We start from the raw sequence: 21,770 nt of genomic DNA, 5'->3' as shown, positions 1-21,770 counted from the left end.
TTAACAGTCTTTTTATACCCACCAGCTACACCAGGGTCAACTTAGACTGGGCTCTGATGAGAACTAGCTAGTAGCTACTGTTCTTGTTTGCATGTTAAATACTGCCCATTTATACGTAATAAAACTAAACTATAAAAGCACATGTACAAAAGCCTAGGCTACAAAAGCCTAGGCTGCAGCCTACATACATCCACAACACAATCCCCTAGATTAGAACCAGATACTAAAATGGCTTCCAGAGTAATAACAAGGATATCCAGTTACATGGCCTGCCAACCTCTGATGTCAGCAGGCTGAGAAGCTGTGGGCAGTGTGAGCCAGATCGATCCAAGATGGAGGTGCCTTTACGTATCATCTGTACCTGCTAAGAGGATTCTGTACCTAGTATCCGCTGACAGTGGCCTTCTAATAATGGCTGTTCTGTGCTAAAGTGGACCAGGAAGTACAAGGCGAGGAGAAACATAACCAACTGCCTTATAATTTATGAACCTTCCTCTGAACTTCATACTGTAGACCAAATCTAACCCACAACAGATTTCTAGAGAAGAGAGAATTGTAATTGTTCTAATGAAAACTTCTTGGAGAAAGTTTAACATAAGACAGTCCAGTGGAAAATGGTTGCCCTGGTTGTGTCATCTAGTGACTTAACTGCCTTGATAAACAGAACGTGAACAGTCAGCAGTATACTGGAACTGCAGTACCGGTACATCAAACAACAACAAATAATATGTAGAAAACACGTATATAAAGTATGTAGAAAAGATAAATGGACGTATACATTCTTTATGAGATCATCTTTACCTAAATAAAAACTAGTCGGGGAGAGTCTAAAATTCCCAAAATGTCATTACATGGGTCCCCCATTTATTTTGATATGCTTGAGTCAGACAGCATCACAACACGGCATAAAACATGGCAAAATAGGTGTAATGGCAGTAAACTAGCTTTATAAATGTTTATTTTTATATATATATAAAAAAAATTTACAGGACGGTCTCAACCATTGGCTACGTCCACTACCACGCCCGCCCCCCTTTTTACCGTAGGGGAAACACTGCAAATGTATTATGAAAGACAATAGGAGTTGAGAGGCTCACCTTCAGCAGCAGTGGGTTTGGAAGGCGGGTCTATGATAAGCTCCTCCTTTTTCTCCACCCCACAGGCGCCCGAGTCCAATTGCTGAAGCATGGTGGGGCAGAGCTCCTGTAGGCCACGCCCATCCAGACGAGACTGCTCGTTCATACTGTAAACTGCCAGCGTGTCTCCAGGTAAGCACTGTGGAGGGAAACAGGCAAGCCGTCACTCTCACACACACACCACACACACACACACACACACACACACACACACACACACACACTGACCACAAAAAGAAACCCCAATCACTTCCTATCTGATAAAGGACATGCTGTTTTCCCTTCATGGAAAACTAAAGTGAGATTAACTTATCCATATAGATATGATGGAACTGGAAGGTTCCATGCCTAAGCACACAAACTCTGGACAAAAAAAAGTGAACAGTCATTCCCTTAGCTCAGGGACAAATGACCATGAAACACAACTCTGTGTTAACTTATCCCTCTGCTCTCAAATCAACACGGTAGCGCCTAGTGAGTCAAGACTACGTGGCATTAAGCCTAGTAATAATGCAAAGCGTCCTACATGGTATTAAACCTAGTAATAATGCAAAGCGTCCTACATGACATTAAGCCTAGTAATAATGCAAAGCGTCCTACATGGTATTAAGCCTAGTAATAATGCAAAGCGTCCTACATGGCATTAAGCCTAGTAATAATGCAAAGCGTAATACATGACATTAAGCCTAGTAATAATGCAAAGCGTCCTACATGGCATTAAGCCTAGTAATAATGCAAAGCGTAATACATGACATTAAGCCTAGTAATAATGCAAAGCGTCCTACATGGTATTAAGCCTAGTAATAATGCAAAGCGTCCTACATGGCATTAAGCCTAGTAATAATGCAAAGCGTAATACATGACATTAAGCCTAGTAATAATGCAAAGCGTCCTACATGGCATTAAGCCTAGTAATAATGCAAAGCGTCCTACATGGTATTAAGCCTAGTAATAATGCAAAGCGTCCCATCTCAGTGTTTCCATTGTAGTCATTTACACTGTATTACAAGCCGCTGATGCACGCCTTTGGAAAATCTACATTTTAAAAAAGTATAATAAATCAATTTAATATACACCATCATAATAAATACATGATCTATTTTAGTCAGGTCTAAAGAAGCACTGTAATATGAAGAAAATGTAACTAGTTAAAAGACCACATTTTGGAATCTGGCTAATGATTAGCCCAATAGGGTAATCATTTTATTTATAGCATATTTATTTATAGCCAATATGCTGCATCAGTTGGGTTGATAATGATTATTGCTAGTAGCATACCTGAAAATATAGACCATGCATACATTGGCTAAATGCATGGTCCAATATGATAAAAATAATTAACAAATAATTGTACCAACATGTTATTGGGCTAATTTCTGGAGTTGGAAATTATATTTGAGATGGTGTCAGCCTAATTTATTTTCATTCATTTTGGAGTAGAATGTCCACTTAGAAAGTCACCAAAACTGAGATTCTCAGTCCTTCTACGTAAAGAATTATCCGGAGGGACCAGAACCTCCAAAAAACAAGGGGAGGGATGCCCCATTCAACCCCCCCTCTCCACAACCCCGGAGACAGACTGGATATAGGGATGTCACTACCTTTGTTTTGACATGAACAGCAATAAATCAATATGATTCGTTACAAATGTTTTGAAAACACAAAGATTAAAGTTTGTGTGGGACAGATCTCAGGGAGGGGGTCTGAAAGGAAGGAAATGCAGGGAGAGAGCGGCTCCTAATGCTTAGTATCAGTCAATATAAATCGCTTTACTTTGGACAGGTTGACTCTGGGCGGCGCCGGTGGAGCTGTCGCCTCTGCAGTGGTGCCGTTGTCTCCCAGGCCAGGTGCACCGAGTCGGGCCAGCAAAGAGCGCAGCTGGGGGACAGAGATGGTGGCATTGTCCCCATATCGCTCCAACAGGCCCTGCAGCACCTGGGCCGGAGAAGCCTGGTCTTGGCCGAGCGCTCTCCCCAGGGGACACAACAGCAGGGCAAGGGAGAGGAAGACTGTCAGCTGGGCCACACAGACCGAGCAGCCATGGACGGGACTCTGAGTCATGATGACCCCTCCACTGGCTGGGTTACGGCTGGGGAACAGGAAGAGAGCAACATGGGTTAGTTAGTAGTTCTGGCTGGCTGAGGAGAGGTCCCTGAGGTGGATTGGTAGGTCTGGCTGAGGAGAGGTCCCTGAGGTGGATTGGTAGGTCTGGCTGAGGAGATGGGAGAGCCAAGGTGATTTAGTTAGTAGGCCAACACAGTGGATTCTGGCTGGGGAGAGGAGAGGTCATAAAGGTCACAGAGGGGGTCAGTAGGCCAACACAGTGGATTCTGGCTGGGGAGAGGAGAGGTCATAGAGGTCACAGAGGGGGTCAGTAGGCCAACACAGTGGATTCTGGCTGGGGAGAGGAGAGGTCATAAAGGTCACAGAGGGAGTCAGTAGGCCAACACAGTGACTGGTTCTCAAACCTTTTTGTGCAGCCAGCCGGCCAGCCACACACACCAAGTTTCACTGTCTTACACCTGGTACAATGAACAGAGGAGAGAGCAAGGAAAACCCGATCCCCAGCAACCCGAGCCCAAACACAATTACACCCTGATCTCACATAATAACAGTAGCCATTCCATGACAGGAAGATGGGTTAGCTACAATGACACACAGTTATGCATCAGAGGACAAATTCAGTCAACAGTCCAGAGTCTAACACACACACACACACAGAGGACCAATTCAGTCAACAGTCCAGACATCAATAATCCATATTACATCATTGCAGTTGACTAAGTGAGATGAGTGAGGGAGGCTAAATAAACGCAAAGTAAACGGTTCAGAACAAGGTTTCTATTCATTGCCTTGCAGTATGAAAGACTTACCTCTTCCAACCGGAGTAGTGTGACGGGGCTTAGAGCTCTTATGTAGAGCCCTCGGTACAGGGTAGAGCCCTCGGTACAGGGTAGAGCCCTCGGTACAGAGTAGAGCCCTCGGTACAGGGTAGAGCCCTCGGTACAGGGTAGAGCCCTCGGTACAGGGTAGAGCTCTTAGGTCTTCCGTCAGACTTGGGTAGTAGAGTGAAGAGATAGAAAGAGCAGGGCAGTCAACTGTGGGAGAGAGAAAAATATGAGTTTAAAACTTAGAGCTAAAATGGAAAAGTACAAACAAAACCTCAGTGTAGCAGCCAGCCACCATGGAAACACAACTTGTATACCCACTTGCCTCACACTAGACTGTAGCAGTCAGTTCAGACATTGGGAAACCAAGCAGATGCCACAAACCCACAACAGTCTAAGAACTCCAGTCACTTCCACTGACATTCCTTGTCGATTCCGGTTCAGTTTGAAGATAAAAAAACAGTTTAGAATGTGTATGTGGCCTGGGATATACAGATAGTTTTTAAAAGCCAGTCTGGTTCAGGGGTCAACAGTATACTGTCCCATAGCAGGACTTGGCGTGTACAGTCTCTCTCTTGCCCTCTCTCCCTTTCTCTCGGTTTGTTTCTCTGTGTGTCTGCTGGGAAGAGACTCAGTGTGACCTGTCCTTGTATGACACACAGAATTGGAAAGGGCAGAGAGAGGTAAAGAGCCACGGAGGGGCAGAGAGAGGTAAAGAGCCACAGAGGGGCAGAGAGAGGTAAAGAGCCACGGAGGGGCAGAGAGAGGTAAAGAGCCACGGAGGGGCAGAGAGAGGTAAAGAGCCACGGAGGGGCAGAGAGAGGTAAAGAGCCACGGAGGGGCAGAGAGAGGTAAAGCGCCACGGAGGGGCAGAGAGAGGTAAAGCGCCACGGAGGGGCAGAGAGAGGTAAAGCGCCACGGAGGGGCAGAGAGAGGTAAAGCGCCACGGAGGGGCAGAGAGAGGTAAAGAGCCACGGAGGGGCAGAGAGAGGTAAAGAGCCACGGAGGGGCAGAGAGAGGTAAAGCGCCACGGAGGGGCAGAGAGAGGTAAAGCGCCACGGAGGGGCAGAGAGAGGTAAAGCGCCACGGAGGGGCAGAGAGAGGTAAAGCGCCACGGAGGGGCAGAGAGAGGTAAAGCGCCACGGAGGGGCAGAGAGAGGTAAAGCGCCACGGAGGGGCAGAGAGAGGTAAAGCGCCACGGAGGGGCAGAGAGAGGTAAAGCGCCACGGAGGGGCAGAGAGAGGTAAAGAGCCACGGAGGGGCAGAGAGAGGTAAAGAGCCACGGAGGGGCAGAGAGAGGTAAAGAGCCACGGAGGGGCAGAGAGAGGTAAAGAGCCACGGAGGGGCAGAGAGAGGTAAAGAGCCACGGAGGGGCAGAGAGAGGTAAAGAGCCACGGAGGGGCAGAGAGAGGTAAAGAGCCACGGAGGGGCAGAGAGAGGTAAAGAGCCACGGAGGGGCAGAGAGAGGTAAAGCGCCACGGAGGGGCAGAGAGAGGTAAAGCGCCACGGAGGGGCAGAGAGAGGTAAAGCGCCACGGAGGGGCAGAGAGAGGTAAAGAGCCACGGAGGGGCAGAGAGAGGTAAAGAGCCACGGAGGGGCAGAGAGAGGTAAAGAGCCACGGAGGGGCAGAGAGAGGTAAAGAGCCACGGAGGGGCAGAGAGAGGTAAAGAGCCACGGAGGGGCAGAGAGAGGTAAAGAGCCACGGAGGGGCAGAGAGAGGTAAAGAGCCACGGAGGGGCAGAGAGAGGTAAAGAGCCACGGAGGGGCAGAGAGAGGTAAAGAGCTACGGAGGGGCAGAGAGAGGTAAAGAGCTACGGAGGGGCAGAGAGAGGTAAAGAGCCACGGAGGGGCAAAGGGAGATAAAGAGCCAGCAGAGACCAGGCTTTGTGGACTCTAGCTCAGACTACATCGATTTGCTCAAGGTCAATACTTCAAAAATGAAAATCATGAAACGCCCACCTTGTAGCTACGTTTGTCCTCTGTAGTTGCATGTCTTTCTTTGTTTGTCAATGACAACTCACAGCAAATGTGTCAGTTGATGTCCTCTCCATTCTGTTGTCTATAATGAACTTCACCTTCCTTCACCATGGAGTGAAGTCCGCCAGAGTAAAATCAAGCAACTGGTGCTCAAAGTTTCATGGCAAACCTCCAGACTCTGTCTAGCGAGGTGTGGAGCTAGGTGGGAGTGCTAACCATATGGAACACAACCCAGACTACTAAATCATCAGGTTAGAACGAGATGTAGAAGTTTAAACACATCCAAAAGATTAAGCAGGAACTGCTGAGTATAAACATTAAAAAAAGGCCCAGTGCAGTCGAAAATGTGATTCTCCTGGGTTTTATATACACTGAGTGAACAAAACATCAGGAACAGCTTCCCACTATTGAGTTGCACCTAGAGCTGTTTCTGTCATGACATTTTGTCAGCCGGTTATTGTCACGTAAAAGACTGCTGGTCTCACTAAATTTGACTGTTTATTAACATAAACCCATTTAGCATCTCCAGGTCTGCAGCTGTATACAAGCCTCTGATGCCTTTGGAACGAACACATTTTTAAAAAATGAATCCATTATATATTTTAGTCAGGTCTAAAGAAACACTATGATATGAAGAAAAGATTATGAGTTTGCCTACTGCATGTTATCTGGCTGTGCTCTGTGACCTTGGCTGTAGGCTTGTTCATTTAGCTGACAAGATATGCTTATAAATCCTGTGCCATTATTTTATATTATAGGATTTTACAGTAAGAAGAATATAACTGAACTCAGTTGAATAAAATAGAAAGGACATTTTTCCCATTCCTGTAAACAAATAATTAGTCTGGTCAGTCTGTCATAAAAAGAGTGTTCCTAATGTTTTGTACACTCTGTGTATATTTCTAAACTATGAGATTGGAATTATACTGTGAAATTGTCACACACAAAAATAGTCTTTTTAGTGTAAAATCGCCTGAAATATCAGCCTGTTTTGGTGAGATTAAGTTTTGGCGTGACATCACCAGGCGGTAAATTAGTTTGACCAAGAAGAAAACTTCTCTGCCAATAACAGGTCGTTTTCAGTTTCCCCCTTCCCAAGTCAGATCACTCAGACAGTCCTAGCAAAATTCTTGCTTGAGAAATTCCTCTCTGCTAAGAAGATATTTCTCTTCCTTTTTGACCATTTAATTGAAAACAAAAATCACAGTAAGGTACTTCAATTGTTACCCAGAAATGATTTGATAGAGATAAAAAAACAGTTGCACTGGACCTTTAAAATACTGTGGTCCTGAATGGATAAAAATACCCATAATACTGTGCAGGGCTGACTCAGAGTTCTCAGGATGACAAGGTAAAGTAATAGTAGTGAAGAGGTTTATAATGTCCAGGCATGTCTCCAGAGGTTATATTTAGACCACATATAGATAAGGTGGTAGGATCAGTCAGTTTGCTCTAGTCAATACCAGCCAACCTGACTCCCTGCCAGGACCCTGGTCTCTGACCTGTGTGTCGGCTACACTGCTGCATAACAAAACTAGGGTTTGGGGACTATGACGTAAAAGATCACACATATTTAGGTTATTACAGGAACATACAGTACTTGACATGGATGGAGACTGAAGAGACGGGGAACCAATAGGCTACATGATGGAGACAGAAGAGACGGGGAACCAATAGGCTACATGGATGGAGACAGAAGAGACGGGGAACCAATAGGCTACATGGATGGAGACAGAAGAGACGGGGAACCAATAGGCTACATGGATGGAGACAGAAGAGACGGGGAACCAATAGGCTACATGGATGGAGACAGAAGAGACGGGGAACCAATAGGCTACATGGATGGAGACAGAAGAGACGGGGAACCAATAGGCTACATGGATGGAGACAGAAGAGACGGGGAACCAATAGGCTACATGGATGGAGACAGAAGAGACGGGGAACCAATAGGCTACATGGATGGAGACAGAAGAGACGGGGAACCAATAGGCTACATGGATGGAGACAGAAGAGACGGGGAACCAATAGGCTACATGGATGGAGACAGAAGAGACGGGGAACCAATAGGCTACATGGATGGAGACAGAAGAGACGGGGAACCAATAGGCTACATGGATGGAGACAGAAGAGACGGGGAACCAATAGGCTACATGGATGGAGACAGAAGAGACGGGGAACCAATAGGCTACATGGATGGAGACTGAAGAGACGGGGAACCAATAGGCTACATGGATGGAGACTGAAGAGACGGGGAACCAATAGGCTACATGGATGGAGACAGAAGAGACGGGGAACCAATAGGCTACATGGATGGAGACAGAAGAGACGGGGAACCAATAGGCTACATGGATGGAGACTGAAGAGACGGGGAACCAATAGGCTACATGGATGGAGACTGAAGAGACGGGGAACCAATAGGCTACATGGATGAAATACCAGGCAGTAGTCACATCCACCTACCGGCTCTTGATATGCTGTAGTAAATAGGCTAGCCTGGAGACGAGGTCACCAGTGCCCCATCACTGTTCCCACATCGCAACCTGGGCCCTAATCCACAAAGTGTCTCAGGAGTACTCATCTATGATCAGTTTTGCCTTTTAGATCATAAGGAATGAGATGATATGGATTTATGGACAGATCCTAGATCAGCACTCCTACACAGATGCTTTGCAGATACGAGTCCTGATCTGTCAAAGAGTGAAAGAGCGAGTGAGTTCTTCATCGATTACATAACAGTGAAATCAGCAGTGCTATCAGAACAGTGTTGCCCCAATGACCCCCCCCCCCAGCAGCGGTGGTAAAGTTAGCGTGGCACAGTCTCTGACCTAACATTTTAGAGGTCCCTCCTCTTGGCCGCTACAGAAAACATGTTGCTGTTTTAAAATGTTATTTCCTGCATTTCTACACATTTTGCCATAGCATAAGCCTACTGAGTGACTTAAACACTAGAACAAAATGTGGGTGCCATGAAAGGACATTTTAGGATTTTTGATTATTCTTTTTTAATCTTGTGGTTGTTAGTTCTTAAAGATTATATTATTTATAAATATACAGCTCTATTTTCGACATACTTTATATCTGGTTTTAGTCGTTTCAAGTTCAAACTGAAAACTTTATCATCCTGAAAATTATTTTTGGTGGTGAAAGAGCTGAGAAGATATATATTTTTTTTTTTACCATTTTAATTTAAAACAAATCACAGTAAGGTTCCTGTTAGCCAGTAATGATTTGATATTGAGATAAGAATAAAAAACTGCTGCATTGTACCTTTAACTAGCCTGCGACTGCACAAACAGCTCTGGGACCAGGTTTAATGACCTTCCTCTGGAGTCAGCAGGAAACTCATGATAGAACTCAGGGAAAGTGGAAGACAACCAGCAGGAAACTCAGTGCACTATTACTATAATAACCTCAAAAAAAAGACTGGTGTTGTCTTTCATCACCGTCTGCCTGACACCACACTGCCCCAAGTCTGCTAGAGGTTAGTCAATGTAGGCTATCACAACACACAGACAGGACATCTAGGAGGTTAGTCAATGTAGGCTATCACAACACACAGACAGGACATCTAGGAGGGGAGTCAATGGAAGGAAGTGAGACGGAGTTAGAGTTAAGACACTACAGTAACTTAAATGAGCTTGGCGTTTATGCATGCAATACGCACACAGATGACTTTCTCTAAAACTTGGCAATAAGTTGTGCCATAAAGGCGATACGCCATTGCATAAATCATATATTTATGAGAGAAAGTCAATCATTATGAAGGCGCTACTTTTGACTGAACACGTCGCAGCTTCTCTTAACTGTGAAGTCAGCCTGGCACAGACAACCCACATTCAGCTCCTGTAACAAGTTGCCGCCTGGCCTCCATAACACTCAGCGGAAAGTTCATCAAAGCAATTTGACGATTGGGGGAAAAAAATAAAAATAAATAGTGACAGAACATTTAAAGTCTGTTTACGATGTGTTCATAAAGTTGCCACAAATCTGCTGAAAACAGCACTATCCTCAAGACGTAGGCTAGACACATGATACACCACCAGCAACACACTTAACCAGAGTTCTCAGCCTACTTTAGAAACCTTTGTAATATTCTGTATCCGACAAATCACAATTCCCCCCCCGAACTCCACATAGCCTAATGAGGAACAAACTATGTAACAGGTTGAAAATCAAAACGTTAACTTGCCAGCTTTAGAAGATCTTTCTCGTCAGGAAAAAAAACGTTGATAAAAGCTGAAGCTTTCACCTCAGAAATAGGTTGCACTGAGTCTTCTTCAAGAGGTTTTGACTGACAACAGTATCTTATAGTGTAGGGGGAGATGGGGGGAGACGGGGGGAGGGGGTGGGAACTATGTAGAGGGGAGATGGGGGAGAAAGCCCACAACACAACCCTAACATTCTGTGAGAACTTAATTATAGAGTTCAGAAAAATCTCAGGACAGGTGATGTTATTAACCAACACTGACATTGTCATTAGATGACAAAGCATTTAATAGATCAGGGAAACTCAGAAAACACACACACACACGCTCACACGCTCACACGCTCACACGCTCACCTCAGAATGAGTATGAGGCTGAGTGCTGGCAGGAGTGGAAAAACATGAGAAAGAATAATCTATACATTGTAATTTTATATGTATTCACTATTGGGCTAGAATACTAATCCATCCATTAATAGAATTCCTCACAGTAGTGAAATAATAAGTTACACCACCTTCTAAAACAGCTTCTGGCAAGATCGTAAAAAAAATAAAAAAAATACAGTGTGCTTCTTCTCTGAGGGCAGCCTTGTGAGAATCTGTAGGCGAGCGAGTAAACTCCTACTGCCATCCGCTCTTCATGCTAAAGTGCAAACATCCCTGTATATATTGTTATTTTTTTTTACTGCTGCTCTTTAAATACTTGTTACTTTTATCTCTTATCATTTTTCTTTAACTGCACTTTCGGTTAGGGGCTCGTAAGTAAGCATTTCACTGTAAGGTTGTATTCGGCACATGTGACTCATTTGATTTGATTATTGGAAAATAAAATTGATAACCTACATTTAAGATTATCCTACCAACGGGACATCAAAAACTGTAACATTTTATGTTTCACCGAGACGTGTCTGAACGACGAACCGGACAATATAGAGCTAGCGGGATTTTCCATGCACCTCTGGTAAGATGAGGGGTGGGGGTGTGTGTCTATTTGTCAATAACAGCTTGTGCGCAATGTTTAATATTAAAGTCTTGAGGTATTGCTCGCCTGAGGTAGAGTACCTTATGATAAGCTGTTGACAAAATTATCTACCAAGAGAGTTCTCATCTATATTATTCGTAGCCGTCTATTTACCACCACAGACCATTGCTGGCACTAAGACCGCTCTCAACCAACTCTATGAGGCCATAAGCAAAGAAAATGACACCCTGAAGCGACGCTCCTAGTGGCCTGGGACTTTAATGCAGGAAAACTTAAATCAGTTTTACCAAATCTTTACCAGCATGTCACATGTGCAACCAGGAAAATAAATAAAATCCTAGACCACCTTTATGCAAACAAATCTCTCCCCCGCCCGCCCTCCATTTGGCAAATCTGACCATAATTCTATTCTCCTGATTCCTGCTTACAAGTAAAAACTAAAGCAGGAAGTACTAGTGACTCGCTCAATACGGAAGTGGTCAGATGACGCGGACGCTACACTACAGGACTGTTTTGCAGCACAGACTGGAATATGTTCCGGGATTCATCCAATGGCATTGAGGAGTACACCATCTCAGTCATCGGCTTCATCAATAAGTGCATCGACGACGTCGTCCCCACAGTGACTGTACGTACATATCCCAACCAGAAGCCATGGATTACAGGCAACATTTGCGTCTGGAGCTGCCGCTTTCAAGGAGCGGGAGACTAATCCGGATGCTTATAAGAAATCCCGCTATGCCCTCAGATGAACAATCAAACAAGCAACGCGTCAATACAGGATTAAGATTGTATCCTACTACACCGGCTCTGACGCTCATCAGATGTGGCAGGGCTTGAAAACTATTACGGACTACAAAAAGGGAAACTCAGACGCGAGCTGCCCAGTGACGCATGCCTACCAGATGAGCTAAATGCCTTTTATGCTTGCGTCGAAGCATGCAACACTGAAGCCTGCACAAGAGCACCAGCTGTTCTGGATGACTGTGTGATTATGCTCTTGGTAGCCGATGTAAACAAAACTTTTAAAACAGGTCAACATTCACAAAGCCGCGGGGCCAGACGGATTACCAGGACGTGTACTCAAAGCATGCGTGGACCAACTGTCAAGTGTCTTCACTGACATTTTCAACCTCTCCCTGACCAAATCTGTAATACCTACGTTTCAAGCAGACTACCATATTCCCTGTGCCCAAGGAAGGGAAGGTAACCTCACAACCCTCACAATCCTCCCTAAATGATATCCGCCCTGTGGCACTCACGTCGGTAGCCATAAAGTGCTTTGAAAGGCTGGTCATGGCTAACATCAACAACACCCTCCCGGACACCCTAGACCCACTCCAATTCGCATACCGCCCCAACAGATCCACAGATGACACAATCTCAATCGCACTCCACACTGCCCTTTCTCACCTTGACAAAGGGAACACCTATGTGAGAATGCTGTTCATTGACAAGAGCTCAGCGTTCAACACCATAGTGCCCACGAAGCTCATCACTAAGCTAAGGACTCTAGGACTAAACACCTCCCTCTGCAACTGGATCCTGGACTTCCTGACGGGCCGCCCCAAGGTGGTAAGAGTAGGCAACAACACGTCTGCCACACTGATCCTTAATACTGGGGCCCCTCAGGGGTGTGTACTTAGTCCCCTCCTTTATTCCTTGTTCACCCACGACTGCATGGCCAAACACGACTCCAACACCATCATTAAGTTTGCTGACGACACAACAGTGGGAGGCCTGATCACCAACAACGATGAGACGGCCTATAGGGAGGTGGTTAGAGAACTGGCAGTGTGGTGCCAGGTCAACAACCTCTCCCTCAATGTGAGCAAGACAAAGGAGCTGATTGTGGTCTACAGGAAAAGGCAGGCTGAACAGGCCCCCATTAACATCGACGGGGCTGTAGTGGAGAGTGAGGGTCGAGAGTTTCAAGTTCCTCGGTGTCCACATCACCAACGAACTATCATGGTCCAAACATACCAAGACAGTCGTGAAGAGGGCACGACAAAACATTTTCCCCCTCAGGAGACTGAAAAGATTTGCCATTGATCCCCAGATCCTCAAAAGGTTCTACAGCTGCACCATCGAGAGCATCCTGGCATCACCGCCTGGTATGGCAACTGCTCGGCATCTGACCATAAGGCGCTACAGAGGGTAGTGCAAACGGCCCAGTACATCACTGGGGTCAAGCTTCCTGCCATACTGGACCTATATAATAGGCAGCGTCAGATGAAAGCCCATAAAATTGTCAGAGACTCTAGTCACCCAAGTTATAGAGTTTTCTCTGCTACCGCACGGCAAGCGGTACCGGAGCGCCAAGTCTAGGACCAAAAGGCTCCTCAACAGCTTCTACCCCCAAGCCATTAGACCGCTGAACAATTCATAAAATTGCCGCCGGACAATTTACATTGAACCCCCCCCTTTTGTACACTGATACTACTCACTGTTTATTATCTATGCATAGACACTTCACCCCCACCTACATATAGAAATTACCTCAACTAACCTGTACCCCCGCTCAGTGACTCTGTAACGGTGCCCCCTGTATATAGTCCCGTTATTCTCATCGTGTTACTTCTTATTTTAGTCTACTTGGTAAATATTTTCTTAACTCTTCTTGAACTGCACTGTTGGTTAAGGGCTTGTAAGTAAGCATTTCACGGTAAAGTCTACACTTGTTGTATTCGGCGCATTTGACAAATAAAGTTGGATTTGATTTTGTCACGTTGAAACAATAGCTATTGAAGAGCGCAAAGTGGTAGCAGCAATCAACCCTCTTTAGTTCTAGATAGACGTCTACTGTATCTCCCTCATCCTTGATCAAACAGGTCACATCAAATCCAATTTCATTTGTCACATACGTCGAATACAACAGGTGTAGAGCGAACAGTGAAATGCTTACTTACAAGCCCTTTACCAACAATACAGTTTTAAAGAAAAATAAGAGTTAAGAAAATATTTACTAAATGAGCTAAAGTAAAATAAATGAGTAATAATAAAATAATCCAGATTAGTTAGGGGATTAACTAGTAGATAGTAAAGCTAGCTAGCTGGTTACATGTATTTCTAGCTAACTAGATTGAGATGAGTAGAGTTAGTTGAAGATTATGATAGTATCTTCTGGCCGGGGAGGTTTTGTTAGACATACTGCGGTACTTTGGCGACTAAGAAAGTATTTTTAAAAACATCCCGCTTTGGGCTGGATGTGTCCATGTGTAGTACATACAGTGCCTTAAAGTATTCACCCCCTGATACTTTCTCTACATTTTGTTGTGCCTGAATTTAAAAAGGATTTAATTGAGATTTTGTCAATGGCCTACACACAGTAGCCTAAAATGACAAAGTGGAATTATGTTTATATACATTTTAACAAATGAAAAGCTGAAATGTCTTTAGTCAATAAGTATTCAACCCCTTTGTTATGTCAAGCATAAATAACTTCAGGAGCAAAAATGTGGTTGAACCCTTAAAGTCGATATAAATATAGTTTGCCCTAAAAACTATTATGACCCCTCTATGGAAAGCTGAGACTCTCACGATGTCAGTGTTTTTCTCTGGGACGCCCACAGGCCTCAAGACTTATTGAACGTTCCCCTGTACAAGTCGAAAAAAAAATAATGGAAGTATACTGAAGAAAAATATAAAAGCAACATGTAATAATTGCAGTAACGATTTTACTGAGTTACAGTTCAATTAAGGAAATTTGTCAATTTTAATTAATTAATTAGGCCCTTATTCTATGGATTTCACATGACTGGGCAGTGGCACAGCCATGGGTGGGCATAGGCCCATCCACTTGGGAGCCAGGCCATCCCACTGGGGAGTCAGGCCCAGCCAATCAAAATGAGTTTTTCCCCACAGAAGGGCTTTATTACAGACAGAAATACTCCTCAATTTCCCCAGCTTTCCGAGTGGCTGGTCTCAAGACGATCCTGCAGGTTTAGAAACCTGTATTGGAGGTCCTGGGCTGGTCTGCGGTTGTGAGGCCAGTTGAACGTACTGCCAAATTCTCTAAAACGACGTTGGAGGCGGTTTATGGTAGAGAAATTAACATTCCATTTTCTGGCAACAACTCTGCTGAACATTCCTGCAGTCAGCATACCAATTGCACGCTCCATCAAAACTGGAATCTGTGGCATTGTGTTGTGAAACTTTTTGTCCCCAGTACAAAAGTGCACCTGTTTAATGATCATGCTGTTTAAAATCAGCTTCTTGATATGCCACACCTGTCAGGTGCATCTTGGCAAAGGAGAACTTCTCACTAACAGGGATGTAAACACATTTGTGGACAACATTTGAGAGAAATAAGCTTTTTGTTCGTATGGAACATTTCTGGGATATTTTATTTCAGCTCAAGAAACATGGGACCAACACTTCACATGTTGCGTTTATATTTGTGTTCAGCATATGACTGTTTAGTGCCAAAAATAGGAGGATAAATACAACAAAAAAATAATATGTATATATATATATATATCTTTTCTGATCTCTCAGATAAAGGATAGACAGTTCAGAATAAACTTCCTTTAAATGTTTATTTTAGGACTGTTGTGCCATGTAGTAAATGTTATTCTATGTGTTTGTATTGGCTAATAGCAGTAAGGCCAAATAAATGTTACTAAAAAAATATATATATATATATATATTTTTTGATACTTCAAGGAGTCTAAAAATTCAATATCAAATAGCAAAATGATCCTTGGTATGACCTTCTTTAAAAGAATCCATGTAGCTTAGTAGAACCGCCCCTCCCCCGGCTTAGACAGCTCTTAGACTTATCGGTTGACAAGTAACATAATACGTTGCATGGACTCAATAATAGTGTTTAAAATGGTTTTTGAATGACTACCTCATCTCTGTACACCACACATACAATTATCTTTGTTCCCTCAGTTGAGCAGTGACTTTCAAACAGTCTCAATCACAAAGACCAGGGAGGTTGGTAGATGGGCACCTAATGGTAGATGTTTTTTTTTTTTATAATTAAAAAGCAGTCATTGAATGCCCCTTTGAGCATGGTGAAATTATAAATTACACTTTGCATCCATTCACTGTGAAGACACAGGCCTTCCTAACGCGTCCTTCCTAACTCAGTTGCCGAAGAGGAAGGAAACTGCTCAGGGATTTTACCATGAAGCCAATGGTGACTTTTAAACAGTTAAAGTTTAATAGCTGTGATAGGAGAAAACTGAGGATGGATCAACAACATTGTAGTTACTCCACAATACTAACCTAAATGACAGAGTGAAAAGGAGGAAGCCTGTAAAGAATACAGATATTCCAAAACATGCATCCTCTTTGCAATAAGGAACTAAAGTAAAACTGCAAAAAAATGTGGCAAAGAAATTCACTTCATGTCCTGAATAAAAAGCATTATGTTCGAGAAAAATCCAACACCACATCACTGAGTACCACTTCATATATGCAAGCATGATGGTGGCTGCATCTATTATGGGTATGCTTGTCATCGGCAAGGACTAGGGAGTTTTTCAGGATAAAAAGAAACAGAATAGAGCTAAGCACAGGTAAAATGCTAGAGGAAAACACTGGGAGACAAATTCACCTTTCAGCAGGTCAATAACCTAAAACACAAGGCCAAATCTACACTGTAGCTTACCGAGACGACATTGAATGTTCCTGAGTGGCCTAGTTACAGTTTTGACTTAAATCTGCTTTAAAATATATGGCAAGACATGAAAATGGCTGTCTAGACATGATCAACAAACAACTTGACAGAGCTAGAGGATTTGTTTAAAGAATAACGTGCTAACACTAATGTTAGATTTTTGTTTTAAAAACTTTGACATTACAGTATTATGTAGATCGTTGACAAAAAAAGTTATAAAATGGAATATATTTTAATCCCACCTTGTAACACTACAAAATGTGGATAACGTCAAGGGGTGTGAATACATTCTGAATGTACTGTACATGCATAATCTATGAGCATAATTACTGTTTAAGCTAAATTACACGCAAAATTCCTCATTTGAAAGCAACTTGTATGGATGCTGCTCCGTGTCTTTTCCCCTACATTTCACCCCACATGGGCCAGCCCCCAAGCAATTCAGATTGTAGCCAATGAGCTCCAGCCCCTTGCATTTGAGTGACAACTACCAAGAGACCTGCCCAGTATTATACATTCTTTATTTAAGCCTTATTTTACCAGGTAACTGGGCTGAGAACACATTCTCATCTTACAGCAACGACCTGTTGAATAGATACATGGGAGAGGAGAGGGGATGAATGAGCCAATTTAAGCTGGGGATGATTAGGTGGCCATGATGGTATTTATTTATTTATTTATTTTTATTTAACCTTTATTTAACCAGGTAGGCAAATTGAGAACACGTTCTCATTTACAATTGCGACCTGGCCAAGATAAAGCAAAGCAGTTCGACACATACAACAACACATAGTTACACATGGAGTAAAAACAAACATATAGTCAATAATACAGTGAAAAAGATAAAAAAATAAGTCTATATACAATGTGAGCAAGTGAGGTGAGATAAGGGAGGTGAAGGCAAACAGATATATGTATAAATAAATAAAAATATAAAAAGGCCATGGAGGCGAAGTGAGTACAACACAGCAAGTAAAATAAAAACTAAAAAAAACACTGGAATGGTTGGTTTGCATTGGAAGAAAGTGCAAAGTAGAGACAGAAATAATGGGGTGCAAAGGAGCAAAATAAATTAATAAATAAATACAGTATGAGGGTGAGATTGGGAATTTAGCCAGGACACACCCCTACTTGTAGGATTGGCTCTCTCCAAACATAACACACTTGATTCTATAATGGGCAAAAAAAAAATGTTTGCTTTTTTTAACGCAACGAGCAGCAATTTGAACAATTTTACTGAGTTACAGTTCATATAATGAAATCAGTAAATTTAAAAATTAATTAGGCCCTAATCTGTGGATTTGGGGAGCCCTGGCTATAGGGTTAGGGTCCCCTACTCGGCCATATTTCCATGTTTTACAGTGCTTGTTTATGGACAACAGATGAAAGACAGTGACCTACCTTTGCCTAAACATCAGACTGTTAACATGGTTACCCCATGGATATTCAGTCTGAAATAAATCTGCCTTAAAAAAAATACCACAAGAGTCTCTTCAACCCAGAATGTTGAATAAAATATTTACACACGGTTGCACAGTGCATTTGGAAAGTATTCAGTCACCTTGACTTTTTCTACATTGTTACATTAAAGCCGTATTCTAAAATGTATTAAATTGTCGTTTCCCTCCCCCCTCAATCTACACACAACACCAATAAATAAAAAATATACATTTTAAAAAAAAATGTTAGCAAAAAGTGAAATATCACATTTACATTTAAGTCATTTAGCAGACGCTCTTATCCAGAGCGACTTACAAATTGGTGCATCCACCTTATGATATCCATATCACATTTACATAAGTATTCAGACACTTTACTCAGTACTTTGTTTTCGCACCTTTGGCAGCAATTACAACCTAGAGTCTTCTAGGCTATGACGCTACAAGCTAGGCACATCTTTATGTGGGGAGTTCCTCCCATTCTTCTCAACAGATCCTCTCACGCTCTGTCAGGTTGGATGGGGAGTGTCGCTGCACAGGTATTTTCAGGTCTCTCCAAAGATCTTCGATCAGGTTCAAGTCCAGGCTCCGGCTGAGCAACTCAAGGACATTCAGAGATTTGTCCCGAAGCCACTCCTGTAATTGCTGCCAAAGGTTCTTAAACAAAGTACGGGTCTGAATACTTATGTAAATGTCATGAGTTTTTAAAAAGTCTAATACATTCGCTAACATTTCTAAAAAACTGTTTTTGCTGTGTCATTATGGGGTATTGTGTGTAGATTGATGAGGTGGAAAAAACGATGTAATACATTTTTGAATAAGGCTGTAACGTAACAAAATGTGGAAAAAGTAAAGGGGTCTGAATACTTTTCCGAATGCACTGTACATTCTGTTGGTCCTTTTGATGGTAGGTGGTAAGGTTTACCCAATTTTTTGCAGCAGCCTTAGGTTCTGTCGCTTGTATTTTAAATTTCTAGAAGCATTGCACAATATGTAAACAATAACTGATTGTGCCACTCACTGCATGTTACAACAATCAGCGTGCAGCTCAGACCCAGTCAATTTAACAAGAGCAGGTCCTTGTTTTGTTTAACCAATAAAAATGCCCCAGTAAATAAATATATATTTTTTTTTTGGGGGGGGGGGGGGGGGGTATTGTTGAAACACAATTATTCCGCTATTACTGTAGACATATTAAATACATTTTAAGGAATTACACTGCATACTTGTTATATTTACAGTAGCTCCTTTAACACTGGGAAAAACAGTGTACAGTAAGTGTACATTTCGCATACGCGCAATTATTTTGATGTCATATGAAAGTAAGATAGATGGCTTTATGTTTCTTGAACTGTACCGCAATTGTGAATTGATTCACGTTTAAATTGAGTATTTGGCCGTTTTGGCTGCCAAAGCGAATTCGCGTCTAAAGAGAACATGTAAGACCCTTCATAAGGAGAAACGTTAGGCTCATTTAGTCCATTATTGAGCTAGCAGCTAACGTTAGCTAGCTAGCTTTGTTAGCTAGCTTTGTCAGCTAGCCCATTCACAATTAGACCCACATTTAGCAAAGCCTATATGTTAACATTGATAATAGTCAGCTAAAGTGTATATTCGTGGACTAGCTAGCAAGCTACGACGAAAGACCAAGAAGCATCATTGGATGATGTGATGCATGCTCACCTACCCGCTGGGGAAGATCAGCTAGCTAGCTAACTAACTCCCGCACGTGTGATGTCTTCCTTACTTTGCATATATTGCAATCAATCGTCCATAAAGAGGGCCCCTTTTCAATGCATCACAAATGCAACAAAGGCTACTGATCTCTCTCCCATGCCAAAGATAACGCTGGACCAGATATGATCTTATTTCTCGGCCCATTCGCTGTATGAGAAGCAGTGACAAGCGGTCGATCGGTGACGTCGACAGTTAAAAGACCGCCCCTTACGGCGCATTACATTTTGGACCGGTTTCAATCGGACTCAAATCTGTTTATGTTTGAGCTCTCGTTCCTCCCCTCTAAAATGGTCAAAATTGATATTGTAGTTAAACTATGCTTTTCAGGTACTATTCTGATTAGGGCATAATAGACATGAGGACTTATTAGCAGGCTTTGCATTGATATAGCTACTGAAGAGTTTTCTGGAATGACATGTTGATGATGACATTCCATTCATGAATGTCGTTAACTAGTATTTTCTTAGGATTTAGCGCCTTCAAGCGGGTATAACAGATATGCCACATAATACATCACAGGATAGGACCCAATTTGGTCAGTGGGTCCCAGGGGACACTAATTAATGGGTAATAGTTAGGTACCATTGACTTGGGCCATGGTTCCGGTCTTGAAGCACGGGTTCGACTGCTCCTACAGTTTTGTTTCAGTACTGCAGTTTAACTGACGTTAAATTTCCATACACGGCCACATAGAGAAATCAGATTAGAAAATTCCTAATAAGACACTTTAGTCATCACCTTTGTGCACAAAATATCCATTACATTATTCAAATAATTGTGTATAGGCTGTGTGTGTAAAGGCTGTGTGTGTATAGGCTGTGCAGTGTATAGTGTATAGGGTGTGCAGTGTATAGGCTGTGTGTGTATAGGCTGTGCAGTGTATAGGCAGTGTGTGTATAGGGTGTGTGTGTATAGGCTGTGCAGTGAATAGGCTGTGTGTGTGTATAGGCTGTGCAGTGTATAGGCTGTGTGTGTATAGGCTGTGTGTGTATAGGCTGTTCAGTGTATAGGGTGTGTGTGTATAGGCTGTGTGTGTATAGGCTGTGCAGTGTATAGGCTGTGTGTGTATAGGCTGTGTGTGTATAGGCTGTGTGTGTGTATAGGCTGTGCAGTGTATAGGCTGTGTGTGTATAGGCTGTGTGTGTATAGGGTGTGTGTGTATAGGCTGTGTGTATATAGGCTGTGTGTGTATAGGCTGTGTGTGTATAGGCTGTGTGTGTATAGGCTGTGTGTGTGTATAGGCTGTGCAGTGTATAGGCTGTGTGTGTATAGGCTGTGTGTGTATAGGGTGTGTGTGTATAGGCTGTGTGTGTGTATAGGCTGTGTGTGTGTATAGGCTGTGTGTGTGTATAGGCTGTGCAGTGTATAGGGTGTGCAGTGTATAGGCTGTGTGTGTATAGGCTGTGTGTGTGTGTGTATAGGCTGTGCAGTGTATAGGCTGTGCAGTGTATAGGGTGTGCAGTGTATAGGCTGTGCAGTGTATAGGCTGTGTGTGTATAGGGTGTGCAGTGTATAGGGTGTGCAGTGTATAGAGTGTGCAGTGTATAGGCTGCGCAGTGTATAGGGTGTGCAGTGTATAGGCTGTGCAGTGTATAGGGTGTGTGTGTGTGTATAGGCTGTGCAGTGTATAGGCTGTGCAGTGTATAGGGTGTGCAGTGTATAGGGTGTGCAGTGTATAGGGTGTGCAGTGTATAGGCTGTGCAGTGTATAGGGTGTGCAGTGTATAGGCTGTGTGTATATAGGCTGTGCAGTGTATAGGGTGTGCAGTGTATAGAGTG

The 21,770-nt window shown here is 43.1% G+C and overlaps 1 protein-coding gene across 5 annotated transcripts in view; it reads right to left on the bottom strand.

Annotated features, from left to right (window-relative positions):
* The window catches only part of slc39a14 (solute carrier family 39 member 14), a 51,553-nt gene extending 31,363 nt beyond the window's left edge, over positions 1-20,190 (bottom strand). For 2 of the 5 annotated variants that reach the window (XM_055887607.1, XM_055887603.1), the window contains exons 1-4: positions 19,943-20,190; positions 4,010-4,234; positions 2,910-3,225; positions 1,098-1,275 (exon numbers count right to left, since the gene is read on the bottom strand). In XM_055887607.1, the coding sequence (XP_055743582.1) occupies positions 1,098-1,275; positions 2,910-3,197 (466 nt within the window). In that variant the 5' untranslated portion in view covers positions 3,198-3,225; positions 4,010-4,234; positions 19,943-20,190. Of the gene's footprint in view, positions 1-1,097; positions 1,276-2,909; positions 3,226-4,009; positions 4,235-8,461; positions 8,689-19,938 lie in introns of all 5 variants that reach the window. The other 3 variants (XM_055887605.1, XM_055887606.1, XM_055887608.1) reach the window with 3 other exon arrangements.
* Positions 20,191-21,770: the final 1,580 nt, after the last annotated feature.

Source organism: Salvelinus fontinalis, chromosome 28, assembly GCF_029448725.1.
Source record: "Salvelinus fontinalis isolate EN_2023a chromosome 28, ASM2944872v1, whole genome shotgun sequence".
NCBI classification, from domain to species: domain Eukaryota; kingdom Metazoa; phylum Chordata; class Actinopteri; order Salmoniformes; family Salmonidae; genus Salvelinus; species Salvelinus fontinalis.
This window is presented reverse-complemented; position numbering and strand designations above follow the sequence as displayed.